Genomic DNA, 12,773 nt, shown 5'->3' with positions numbered 1-12,773 from the left:
ATGTATCATAGCAACAGAATAATTAGATCCTGGTTTAGTTAGGAATCTTGAACAAAACTCCTGGGAAATGGTAGAAGTGAAAGGAGAAATTTAACTCTTTATCTAGCAGTTATTTGTCTACAGATTTAGTCCTGTTTGAGCAGGCCTATTAAAACCATCAGTTAGTTAGTCACGAGTGCCCCTAAATTCCACTCTCTTTCTGAGCACAAATAAGGCTGCAGATCAGCAGTCTATGAATGGTCAACCCTGAGCCTAAGATTTTCAGAATTTTTTCACTTGGCCTGAATAGAGATCTCTGAGCTGAATGGGAAAATTCTCACTTTGGAAATTCTTATATTATGATCATTCCCAAATGACGCATAAAAAAATTGTCCAAGGACTAGATCCACAAAATCCAGTGTTCTTCGAACACATACTGTACATTTACATTGGAGTTTGGATAGAGAAAATGTGCTGTGGATAGTCAGAAAAATTGCAAATCCCGTTCTCTCTTCATCCTGTTGGAATGAACTTAACAAATTATTTGGGCCTGTTGGAGATGTTCAAATGTGTTGAAAAACACAAATGTTCTGGGGTGCTTCAAAATAGGGTCATTCTATAGCTAGCATACATACATCTTTAACAAGAAAATAATAATAATAATAATAATTGTATGCCGCCCCTCTCTGAGGACTCGGAGCTGTTATATACCTGTTCTCATTCACAAAACTTAATTTTACTACACTAAGAGATTAATTTATTAGATTTCTTACCTTTCTTTGATTAGTTCAATAGGAATGCTATTCTGGCCTCTGCAAACCATGGGTTTGCTAGTGATTACCTTTCTCCAGTAAAAAGGAATTGCCCTCTAGAATTGAGTTGAATTGAATTGAATTCTTTATTGGTCAATGGTGATTGGACAAACAAATTTGTCTTTGGTACATATGTTTTCAGTGTATGTAAAAAGAAAAAAAATACATTCATCAAGAATCATAAGATGCAACACTTAGTGATAGGTTACTAGTAAGTAATCAAATCATATTAGGAAACAAACAGAACAATATAATTTGTAAAAATACAAGTAACATGGTTATAGTCATAAGAGGGAGAAGATAGGTAATACCATCTTAGTAAATAGTTTTGTGGGAATTAGTTGTTTGTTTGTTTGTTTGTTTGTTTACTTACTTACTTATTTGACTTACATTTTTCGCTCTATAAGACGCACCTGCTGATAAGACGCACCTAGTTTTTAGAGGAGGAAAATAGAAAAAAAATATTTTGAGCCAAAAAGTAGGCTAAAATATTTATTACAATAACACTGCCCTAGGGGAATTGGGAAAATATACAAACAAGCCCCCCTCTCTCTTTCTTTCTATCTCTCCCTCTTTCTCTCTACCTTTCTTTCTCTTTCTCTCTCTCCCTTTCTCTGTCCCTCTCTTTCTTTCTTTCTCTCTGTCCCTCTCTTTCTTTCTTTCTCTCTGTCCCTCTCTTTCTTTCTCTCTGTCCCTCTTTCTTTCTCTCTGTCCCTCTCTTTCTTTCTCTCTGTCCCTCTCTTTCTTTCTCTCTGTCCCTCTCTTTCTTTCTCTCTGTCCCTCTCTTTCTTTCTCTCTGTCCCTCTCTTTCTCTCTGTCCCTCTCTTTCTTTCTCTCTGTCCCTCTTTCTCTCTCTCTGTCCCTCTTTCTTTCTCTCTGTCCCTCTCTTTCTTTCTCTCTGTCCCTCTCTTTCTCTCTGTCCCTCTTTCTTTCTCTCTCTTATCTCTCCTTCTCTCACTCACTCTCTTTGTATCTCTCTCTTTCTCTATCTCCTTCTCTATCTCTCCCTCTTTCTTTCTCCCCCTTTCTATCTCTCCTCTCCCTTTCTCTGTCCCTCTATTTCTTTCTCTCTGTTCTTCTCTTTCTTTCTCTCTGTCCCTCTTTCTTTCTCTCTCTTCTCTCTCCTTCTCTCACTCACTCTCTTTGTATCTCTCTCTTTCTCTCTCTCCTCTATCTCTCCCTCTTTCTCTCTCCCCCTTTCTATCTCTCCTCTCCCTTTCTCTGACCCTCTCTTTCTTTCTCTCTGTTCTTCTCTTTCTTTCTCTCTGTCCCTCTTTCTTTCTCTCTGTCCCTCTCTTTTTCTCTGTCCCTCTCTTTCTTTCTCTCTGTCCCTCTTTCTTTCTCTCTGTCCCTCTCTTTCTTTCTTTCTCTCTGTCCCTCTCTTTCTTTCTCTCTGTCCCTCTCTTTCTTTCTCTCTGTCCCTCTCTTTCTTTCTCTCTGTCCCTCTTTCTTTCTCTGTCCCTCTCTTTCTTTCTCTCTGTCCCTCTCTTTCTTTCTCTCTGTCCCTCTCTTTCTTTCTCTCTGTCCCTCTTTCTTTCTCTCTCTTATCTCTCCTTCTCTCACTCACTCTCTTTGTATCTCTCTCTTTCTCTCTCTCCTTCTCTATCTCTCCTTCTTTCTCTCTCCCCCTTTCTATCTCTCTTCTTCCTTTCTCTCTCTTTCTTTCTCCCTTATTTTTTCTGTTTTTCTGCTGTGGGCGGTTTAGGGCCCCTCAAACCCCGACGACCTCGCCCCTGGATCCTGTCCGGGACAGGGCAGCTTCCTCTGACAGGCGCCGCGCGGGGCTGAGGGGGCTCAGCAGGAGGCGCAGCGGCGGGCGGAGAGAGGGAAGGGGGGGGCAGCGGCGTCCCTCCTGGCCTTGGCGGGCCGCCTGACCCTCCCTACCTCCTGCAAATGCGGCGGGCGGCGGGGGGAGAGCGAGGAGCCGGCTCCGGCGGGCGCGGGGCTTGGCTGGCTGGCTGGCGTGGGGAGCGCTGCTGGTGGTGCGAAGGGAGACCCTCCTCTGGGAGGGAGGGGGCCAGGCAGCAGCTAGCCAGCCGAGTTCGCAGCCAAACTTTGCACAGGCGGCGGCCGGCTGCGAGCGACTGGCTGGGTTTTGGATCTTAAGCGATTCCCGTAGCCTTCCCAAAGGCTCGGAATCGCCAACGCTCCTCCGGTGCCGCTCCGCCTCCTAAACCTGCGGGGTGGAGGCATCCCCCGGCCCAGCACTTCCGGAGGCCGAAAGGCGCGGCTCTCTTCGGGGTTGGGAAGAGGAGAGGCGGCGACAGAGGCGGCGGTCTCCAGATGAGTATATCGCCGCCGCCCCCCTCTGCTCCAGCGCCTCCCCCCCCTCCCTGCCTGCATCTTCGCTCCATAAGACGTGGCTGATTTTTCATCCTACTTTGGGATGAAAAAAACTGCGTCTTATGGAGCGAAAAATACGGTATATCCTGCCCCTCTCCGTGGACTTTAGCAGAGTGATGGCATACATAAAGGAGTTTCATCTACTATCAAAGTTCTGAGATGCCCGCCCATACTGTATGGGTGAACTGGTTAAGATGCTATTGTAATAAAATATTCACAGAAAGCTGATTGACTCCAAGTGGTGATGGAGAAAGAATCAGTCAGGAACCCATGGCCCAGTAACCAAATATTTTTATGTTCACTGCCCATATGCCTTACCTTTGTACAGTGGGATTTTGTAAACTGGTACGAAAATACAATAAACCATAATTCATTCAGAATCACAAAAAAATATACTATTAGGTTATATAACTCCATGCAATCACCATTTTTATAATTTGCTGTCATTTCCAGTTGTAGGAGAATCACATTTTGATGTTGATTCTGAGGATCACATGATAGTTCCCAATCCTCCAGACGTTTGCCAAGTAGTAGAGGTAACAACAGAATGTGATGACCAGCCCAGCTGCATGAGTCAACTATATCCACTACAAATCTCTCCTGTCTCCTCCTACGCAGGTCAGTAGCTTTGTAATACTATAATTTTTAACAGATATTATCCTTTTCTGCTTAGGTTAGTTGGAAGAGATTCTGATGCTCTGGGAAAACCATTGTAATCAACACAAACAATTTTCTTTTAAGAAAGGAAGCTGTATTGAAATCAGATATAGGCACTAAAATAAAATTGAATGTTCCTTAAAAGTACTTAAAATTAAATTTAATAAAACTCAGTCAATAAAACGTTAGTTCCTTAAAAGACAATAGCTAATTTGAAGAACACTTAATCTTCATTTCACTTTTATATATAGTTTAATCTGTCTTTTAAAATGGAAATCATTGTCAATTATATGGACTCCAGGAATTCAAAACAGGGTCTTTTTTGTATTTCCCTCTATGAAATCTAAGACTCAATCTGGGCCTTATTGTAAGTAATGCAGCTGCTTTATCAGTGATTTAACCTTGATCTGCTATTATGTATAAAATCTTGTCATGCATTTCATCTGTCAGTTATGTCATAATACAGCCAAACACCAATAATGTTCTGGTGAAACACAGTTTACTAGGATATCAATATATCTTCAGTTCAAAAAAAGCAGCCTCAAGTCTGGAAATCTAGATAAACATTATCAAGTAAAATAAGTATAATTATTTAAGGACATGCAGCTAAAACATTACTTGCAGATAAGCCAATGTAATACACAGAGCCTTTATGAATAATCATGGCTGCAAACGCAGGAATAGTTAAGAGTAACCTCTTGATCCTAAAGTAAGTTTACACATAGTAGTAGCATTGGTCTTTGGCCCTCACATACAAACTAATATATATCTTATTTTTTTTAAAAGAAACTTATATTTATTCATTTTAGATTAGTTTTGCCCTTTGTTCCAGTCACTAATATGAACTAACTAGTTTTACATAAATCTTACTAGACTGATATAGAATCATTTCTTGAATATGAGAAGATGTAGCTGATGATGGTTAAAAGAAAATAACTACAGTAAATTTCTGTTTATATTGGCTATTCATACTACTGAAAAATTCCTATTTTTATCCCTGCTTTGTCCAGAAAGTGAAACAACAAATAGCATCCCAAGTGACGAAGAAAATGCACAAGTAAGTAAAACATTTCCAGGTTTCTTTTTTAATATTAAAATTAACTTTCTTCATTGTTCTATGCACCACAAACCACATTGCTTTTAGGAGTTTTGTTTGAATGTCAATATGATGTTTAGAAGTCAATATCCTTTCTGTTCTTTATGAAGGTTTGCAAAATGTCTTATGACAGATGGAAACAGTGAACAATAACATTTAGATACTACTAATAAAGTGACAGTAACAGAGATAAGAAAGTTGCATGAAATTTATTGCATGAGCAGTATAAAAATGATTGTACCATTAAGAAATGGCAAATGTAAGTAGTCCTCGATTTACAATGGTTCATTTAGTGACCGTTTGAAGTTATAACAACAGTGAAAAAAGTTACTTATGACCATTTTTCACACTTGTGACTGTTGCAGCAACCATGTGATCACGTGATTAAAATTCAAATGCTCTGCAACTGACTCATATTTAAGAGAGTTGCCGTGTCCTGAGGTCATCTTTTCTGATAAGTAAAGTCGGTGAGGAAGCCAGATTCACTTAACAACCGTGTTATTAACAACTACAGTGATTCACTCAACAACTGTGGCAAGAAAAATCGTTAAATAGGGTAAAAATCCACTTAACAACTATCTTGGTTAGCAACAGAAATTTGGGGCTCAATTGTCATAAGTTGAGGATTACCTGTAGTAGAATAATAAAAACTCTTCATGAAAACAAATCTTCATATTTTTCCAAAAGGATGAAAAATAGGAATTACTTGGACTTTCCAGAGGCAGGGTTTTTTTCCTTTTTCCTCAGCAGTCACATTGGTGACATGCTCCTTCAAATAGCTTGGCCCTTTTAAAGGAGAAGCCCATAGTGTGATGGCTGACTCATTATCCTCCAGTCAGCTGAAATCAGTCCAGAAGTCATGATTGAACTTCTAAGACAATATTGTTTCTGAAGAGATTACTATGTAAATGTTACAAGAATAATTTAAGCATCTTAACAAGAGCCATTTGAAACTCTATCAATAATAAAATAGGCAGTAATAATTTCCCCCATCTTCCCACTGACCCATAGATAAAGTAGGATGGTTAGGAATTTTGTAGCCAGGTTTTCCTGTCCCCAAAAGATGAATAGCTTACAAAATACAAAAAGGCATTAAACAGATATAAAACAAGCAAAAAATTAAAACTCAAATACTTGAAATATATAAGCAGCAACCAAGGGAGAAGCAAAAAAGGAATATGATTTTTTTCTGCCCATTGTTCTTTAGATTAAAAGCAACTCAATTTAATTTAATTTAATTTAATTTAATTTCTTCTATGCCACCCAATCCTGTAGGACTCAGGGCGGCCTGATCATTATAGCCAGATTTTAAACACCATTGGACTGGGCGTTGTATTGCAATAGATCTAGAAGGGTCAGGTTGGAAATGAAGTTTTGGCTTCTGGAATGCTCTGACGGGTCATGGTCCATTAGAGAGGTAACAAGTATATTAAATAACAACCCTGGTTGCTTGGGGCAGAGATTTTTTTTTTAAGCTGCTGCTGTTGAACTTTTAAAATACCCAAAACTTTAACTATCCATAGTTAAGTTTAATTTCTAGATCAGCAGGCAAAGTACAGGTTTACACATCAAGTTAAACCATAGTGTGATTTGCTTTCTTTTGGCTTTGTATGTTGGGAGGTCAGGCAATTTTGATTGACTCATCAAGACTTGATTAAGCAAATTGGCTTAGCACAGGTGTGAACCCAGTGAGAACCTCCCTTGAGAACTTCACTGTAGCTTTGGCTGCAGTGACTTTTTCTGTAAGGAATGTGAGAGTGATGCTGCAGGGAGAAGGGGCTTTTTGCATCAAACAATTGCACCCAGCACAGAACAGGAGATATGAAGTGTAAATAACAAACCCTTAAGAGACACCATGGAAAAATATTTAACAGGGATGAAAAGAAAGGAGGAGAGAGATGGCGATAATATGACAAATGTAAGTCTCCTGAAAGCTAAGACGAGGAAATATGAAGCGTATGTAGCGCTTGGCTTCCCTATGACTATGGTGAGAGACGAAGAAAGACCGGTATGTTTACTGTGTCTAAAAATGTTGACAGCGAACAGGATGAAGCCAAATAAATTAAGGCACCAATTAAACACATTACACCCCACTTGTAATGACTTTTTTCCAGCGAAAACATGCTGAATATTGCAAACAATCGTCCTGGAGGAGAGTTGGGAGGGCGCAAAATGTTTACTTTATTTATTTATTGGATTTGTATGCTGCCCCTCTCCATGGACTCCGTTTACTTCTTCCTAGGGGGGCATAACAGAAAATAATTGAGAAACACTGATATAAGGCATTGAATCTGGTAAATCTCTACAGAAGGCATAATTCTTATATGGGCTATCAGTGGTTTGCAAAGTGCATGGGGCAAATAAATCATCTCACAATAAAATGTAAAAATATAAACATTCCAGATGTTGCTGTTATTTGACATCTAATAAAATCGATGGTGAGACCAAACTTGGAGTACGGTGTACAGTTCTGGTCACCGCACCTCAAGAAGGATATAATGGAACTGGAAAAGGTGCAGAAAAGGGCAACAATAATGATCTAGGGAATGGAGCATCTCCCTTATGAAACTAGGTTGCAATGCCTTGGTCTCTTCAGCCTTGAAAGACAGCGTTTAAGGGGTGACTTGAAGTGTATAAAATCATGCATAGGATAGAAAAGGTGGATAGAGAAAAAAATTTTTCTCTATCACACAATACTAGGACAAGGGTGCACTCCCTAAAGCTCATAAGTAAGAAAGTGAATAAAGGGAAATATTTCTTCATCCAGAGGGTCGTTAGTTTATGGAATTCACTTCCAGAAGAGGTTGTGACAGCTGTCAGGCTTGATATCTTCAAGGCTGGATTAGACAGATCCATGGATGCCAAGTGTATCGGTGGTTATTGAAACGGATGTCCATGTGCCGCCTCTATGTTGCTTGAGGCAGGCAGGATTCCCTTGAGTACCATTTGTTGGGGGTCAGGGGAAAGGGAGGGTCTTGCCTTCTCTTTCTGCTCAAGAGCCCCATGTACAATTGGTGGGCCACTGTGTGACACAGAATGCTGGACTCAATGGGCTTTGGCCTGATTCAGCATGGCTCTTCTTATGTTCTCATGTAAAGTAGCATTGTATGGATATATGCAAACATAATAGCTGCTGCCTTGCCCTGGTGATCTAGTTGTTTGTGGAAAGATAAACATACATAGGCAACATGAAATAGCCTTGGAAACAACTCTGTGAGCCTTCCAAAGGATCACGTTGATTTCACATTTGCAAAGCATGTTCCTTTAAATACTTTATACATTCCTAATACTTGATGGTTTGAGTTATCTATTTTGATGCAATATATATCTTCCACTTCAACTTGATTCTTCTCATTCTTTGCAGCTATGATTTTATTGCAATTGAAATCAACCCCCAGGATAAAGTTATGGCCTCTTACTCAGTGAGCAACAAAATCTTAATGGAAAAATTAAACACCCAGTTTGGATTTCAGGTTTTAGTGCTTATTATATTTTAACTATACAAAGCTACAGAGGGAGGATACTTTAGTATAAACATTTCTATACTTAGTCAGAAGCTGTGTCTTTTGGATTTCCTGAGTTCACGTGTGCTTGAACACAACGGCAGGAAGTTCTCCTAACCATGCTTTTTACACGTTGTACGTGGGAGACAAATAACATTTCTATCAAGTCTTATTCATAAGTTGCATGAGAAACAATCAGGAAACAAATATTTCTTTTTTAAAATTGTAGTTTTTCCTGGGGTTTAAAAAAAAACCCTCTCTGCTTTTCGAATGATTATTTCTCTTTTCTGTAAAGCTGAGCCAAAAGGCTGAGCATTCTTGCTTTCTGCTGAACTTAATGAGAAAAGGGTAAACTAGGAGGTGTGCGATGGAACTACATGGTAGGATGAAACCTGCAACTTCTCCAGGATGGAGAGAAATAATTTCAGCTACAAATGGGGAAATATTCACTTTTGGCTTGCTGGTTTTTTCTCCTAGCTCAGTGATGGCGAAACATGAGCCTATTGGGCCCATCAGAAGTTGTAAAACAGGCCATTTCCACCAGGGGGCCTCCGGGGGTTGGGAAAAGCTTCTTTTCGCCCTCTCTAGGCATTGAATTATGGGTGTGGGCACTCGCGCATCCATGATAGCATGCGCCCATGCTCTTTGAGCACCCGAGGAAAAAAAAGTTCGCTATCACTGCCCTAGCTGGTAACATCTGTTTTGCTATATTTGATACGAGATGGGAACAGACTTGGATTTGAAGAGGTCTGATATTTAAATTTTCTGTAGCAAGTCCTTACAACCACTTGCTTAGCAAATGTTCCAAGGTACAATCACAAATGACTCACAACTTCCACAGCATACCAAGAGTGAGGTGATCAAACTTTGATCACTTGGCAACCAGCATGTATTTACACCAGTTGCAGGGTCCCAAGGTCCTTTGATTGCCATTTGTGACCTTTGCAGGCTTCCAACAAGCAAAGTCAGTGGAGAAAAGATGAATTTATTTAAGGACCGCATGATTCATGGAGCACTTATAGAGATTCGCTTAACATTCATGGCCAAAGCAAGGTCATAAAATTGGGCACTTAACAACTGCACTACTTAACAATGGAAATTCTAGTCTGAGTTGTGGTTGCTGAGAACTACCTGTATATACTTCTTCATTAATCAGTTGTGAGGCTAATTTTTATAGAAGCTTTATCCTGATGTTTGAAAGAAAGTCTGAACAGACTAAATTGGGCAACTTGAAGACTTGGAACTCTTGACATGCCCCATACGCACATGCAGAGTTTTCCCTAAAGGCACGGAGATCAGATGTCAGTAAATAGTGGTCCTTGCATTGAGGGAAAATGCCTGTACTGCCTTTTCTTTGCACACAAGCATTGTCCCAAGCAACAAAATCTATATGCCCCAAACTGAACTTGTTGCAACAAGGTGCACAATTGAGGCAAGAAAAGTCTACCTTGTGTTTCACATACTACCCAAAGAATTCTGTCCTTGTCAGCATGTTTGCTTTTTTATACAACAGATAACATGAGCAATATTTGATATTTTTAAATGTGTCAGTGCCATAATTAGGATCAGCAACTCTGTTGCTAAGCAGCACATTTGTAAGCAAAATGTCACATGACCGTGCCAATTTAACAACACCAGTTCTAGGTGCTGGTCATTAAGCCTATCACACAATTGAAGCTTGCGACTTCCTGCCTGTTTTCCAGTAACTTTGCTTGTTGGAAGCTGACTGCGAAGGTTTGCAAATGGAAACCATGTGATTGTGGGACGTTACAACTGTCATAAATGCATGCGGGTTGCTAACTACCTGAATTGTGATCATATGACCAAAGAGAGGCTATGACATCATAACTTTGAGAACTAGCTGTAAATCCTCTTTTTCAACACAATTTGAATGGTTGCTGAACAAATGGTTGGTAAATAAGGACTACCTATATACTATCTTGGGTACTGGATTTTAGACTAGGGACTAGGCACCAAGTTTCAAGTCCCCAGTTGATCAAAGAGCTGTCTGGATGACTTTGAACTACAGCGGGGGTCTCCAGCCTTGACAACTTGAAGACTTGTGGACTTCAACTCCCAGAAACTTTGCTGGCTGAGAAATTCTGGGAGTTGAAGTCCACAAGTCTTCAAGTTGCCAAGGTTGGAGACCCCTGGACTACAGTAACTCACAGGATTGTTGTTCTGCAGTTACAATGAGGGAAGACCACCAGAAGCAACACAGGATACAAATACCATAAATAAATAAGAATTCTCTATTGGAGTTAACAAAATAAGTAACTTGATCAATTCTTCTCTACAGAGTCAACTTCAGTGGCAAAAGAAAAACATCGGTGGAAAGCAATATTATAGCAATTTGGGTACAAGGAATCCACCTTACCCACTTCCTAGTATGGTCACCTTTGTGACTTCTAACCAACCTGACCTCCAGGTGACCATCAAAGAAGAAAGCGACCCTTTGCCTTATAGCAGCTCATGGCCTTCTTTCACAGATCACCCTCTCCAACAAATAGTTTGCTCTGCTTCTACCAGCTACACTAGCAGGCCTCCAGATCATGAAAACCGTGCAAGTGTCATCAAGAAAACCTCAGATATCACTCAGTCAAGAGTCAAGAGCAGCTAAGCCAATTACTGATATGTTCCTGGAAGATAGTATCTTATGGCTTTGAGGAGCATATCTCTCCGAGTCTTCGGAGAGGGGCGGCATACAAATCTAATAAACTATAAACTATCTAGTGGGAGCTCTACAGATTTAAGGAAAACCTGGATAGTACAAGATATGACTCTGTATCAACTCCATCATTGGAGCATCTTAAACTCCGATCAGCAGAATGTTGGAGTTCCAAGATTACAGCCCAGGGAATGAAGGTTCACTTAGACGTGTATTGCCAAGCTTCCTCAAGCATCCCTCCAAACAGAAGCACTTCACTTCTTGCAGCCACCATAATGAACTCCAAATGTTTTGGAAGGAAAGAGAAAATGTGAACTCGCTGGATATTTTTTTTCTGCAGAATCTATTGTTAATATGTACATAATGCAGCACTAGCAATACTGCAGTCTGCTTTCGCACCTTATTAAAAAAATAGCACTTGCAAAAAAGGCCTTTTATTAATCAATGGCACATTTAAAGCTCCAGGTTTGATCTCTCCGAGGGCTTTTCTGACATATGTAGCCTTGGAATCTGGAAATATGAATTAAAAAGGAAGGTAAAACTTCCCATGTACATTTCACAGATTGTTTTGAAGAGTGCTTGTCTTATTTGTGTCTAATCTGCTATGCTTGAAATCTGTGTGGTACAATAGAAGAAAATCTATTACAGATATATTATGCAAGATTTTAAAGAATTTTTTCCCTAATTCTAACAGAGTAAGCTTTTTTATTTTTTTATACAGTGGACTATTTTATTCAAAGTAAAATTCTAAAGTGAATCTAATTGTTTCAGGTTTTTTATCTTTTCTACAGCAAATTTATAATTTTACAATTTAGTGTTTGGTTGTCCGCAACTATCACATCTTTGTGGCACATTTCTCTTTTCATTTTCTCCCTCTCTTTTTCTCTTTTTTTACAATTTGTAAAGGTGAAATAATGAGTTTTATGTAGCAATCAAAATATCCTGTGGATTGATAATAAATATTACATATAGCTAAGTTTTAAATAAATACTTTGTCTACATTTATGAAATGGTAAAAATCATATAAGGTGTGATATTGGGAAATATTGTAATGAGCAAGGAGGAGAGAATAATGAATACCTAGGCTCAAAAATTGTATCAAAACACAAATATTTAACAAAACGCCCTGGAATTCAATCAGATAATTATATTCAGCAGGTACTGAAATAAAATGAATGCTATTTCCTAGTTTTTAAACATGAAACATGTTAAATGGCCACATGAGCCTCCTTTCAAATAAAATACTTCATATTTAATTTATTCATTGCTAAAAGTATGCAATGTGTCATTTTCTTCCAGAATTTCAAATACATACACTGAGGATTGGGGACACTTTGCAACTGAGTTGGAAAATCAAAAGGCATCATGACATTCCTTCTGATTTCTTCATCACAAATAGATCCTACTGCTTTAAAGGAGGGCTGTGCTCCTACATCAAATATGAAGCATTTTTTTCAGAATCATTTTTGAAGCATGCAGAGCCCTAGTTCATATCCATCTTGCAGAGCAGAACATCTTAACACCAGCTTTGGAAGTTTAGTGTCAAACATGTTGAAGAAAGACAGTTGTCAGAGCAACTTTAATGTCTAACTGGTAGACAATGTGGTAGCTTTAATTCTGAATTGTAATGAAACATAAAGGTTCCATAGGGTTAAATTTCTTGTTATGATTTCCACTGATCCTCTACAACTGGATTAAGAGATTAACCAAAGAAT

The 12,773-nt window shown here is 39.2% G+C and overlaps 1 protein-coding gene across 6 annotated transcripts in view; it reads left to right on the top strand.

The window, feature by feature from the left end:
• IRF2 (interferon regulatory factor 2) overlaps nucleotides 1-12,046 on the top strand; it is a 76,528-nt gene extending 64,482 nt beyond the window's left edge. For all 6 annotated transcript variants that reach the window (XM_070757509.1, XM_070757512.1, XM_070757514.1 and 3 more), the window contains exons 7-9: nucleotides 3,588-3,752; nucleotides 4,802-4,848; nucleotides 10,690-12,046. In XM_070757509.1, the coding sequence (XP_070613610.1) occupies nucleotides 3,588-3,752; nucleotides 4,802-4,848; nucleotides 10,690-11,010 (533 nt within the window). In that variant the 3' untranslated portion in view covers nucleotides 11,011-12,046. The remainder of the gene's footprint in view (nucleotides 1-3,587; nucleotides 3,753-4,801; nucleotides 4,849-10,689) is intronic.
• The last annotated feature ends 727 nt before the right edge of the window (nucleotides 12,047-12,773 follow it).

The sequence above is a fragment of the Erythrolamprus reginae genome, chromosome 7 (assembly GCF_031021105.1).
Source record: "Erythrolamprus reginae isolate rEryReg1 chromosome 7, rEryReg1.hap1, whole genome shotgun sequence".
NCBI classification, from domain to species: Eukaryota; Metazoa; Chordata; class Lepidosauria; order Squamata; family Dipsadidae; genus Erythrolamprus; species Erythrolamprus reginae.
Note: the sequence above shows the minus strand (reverse complement) of the source record. Positions and strands in the feature narration are given on the sequence as shown.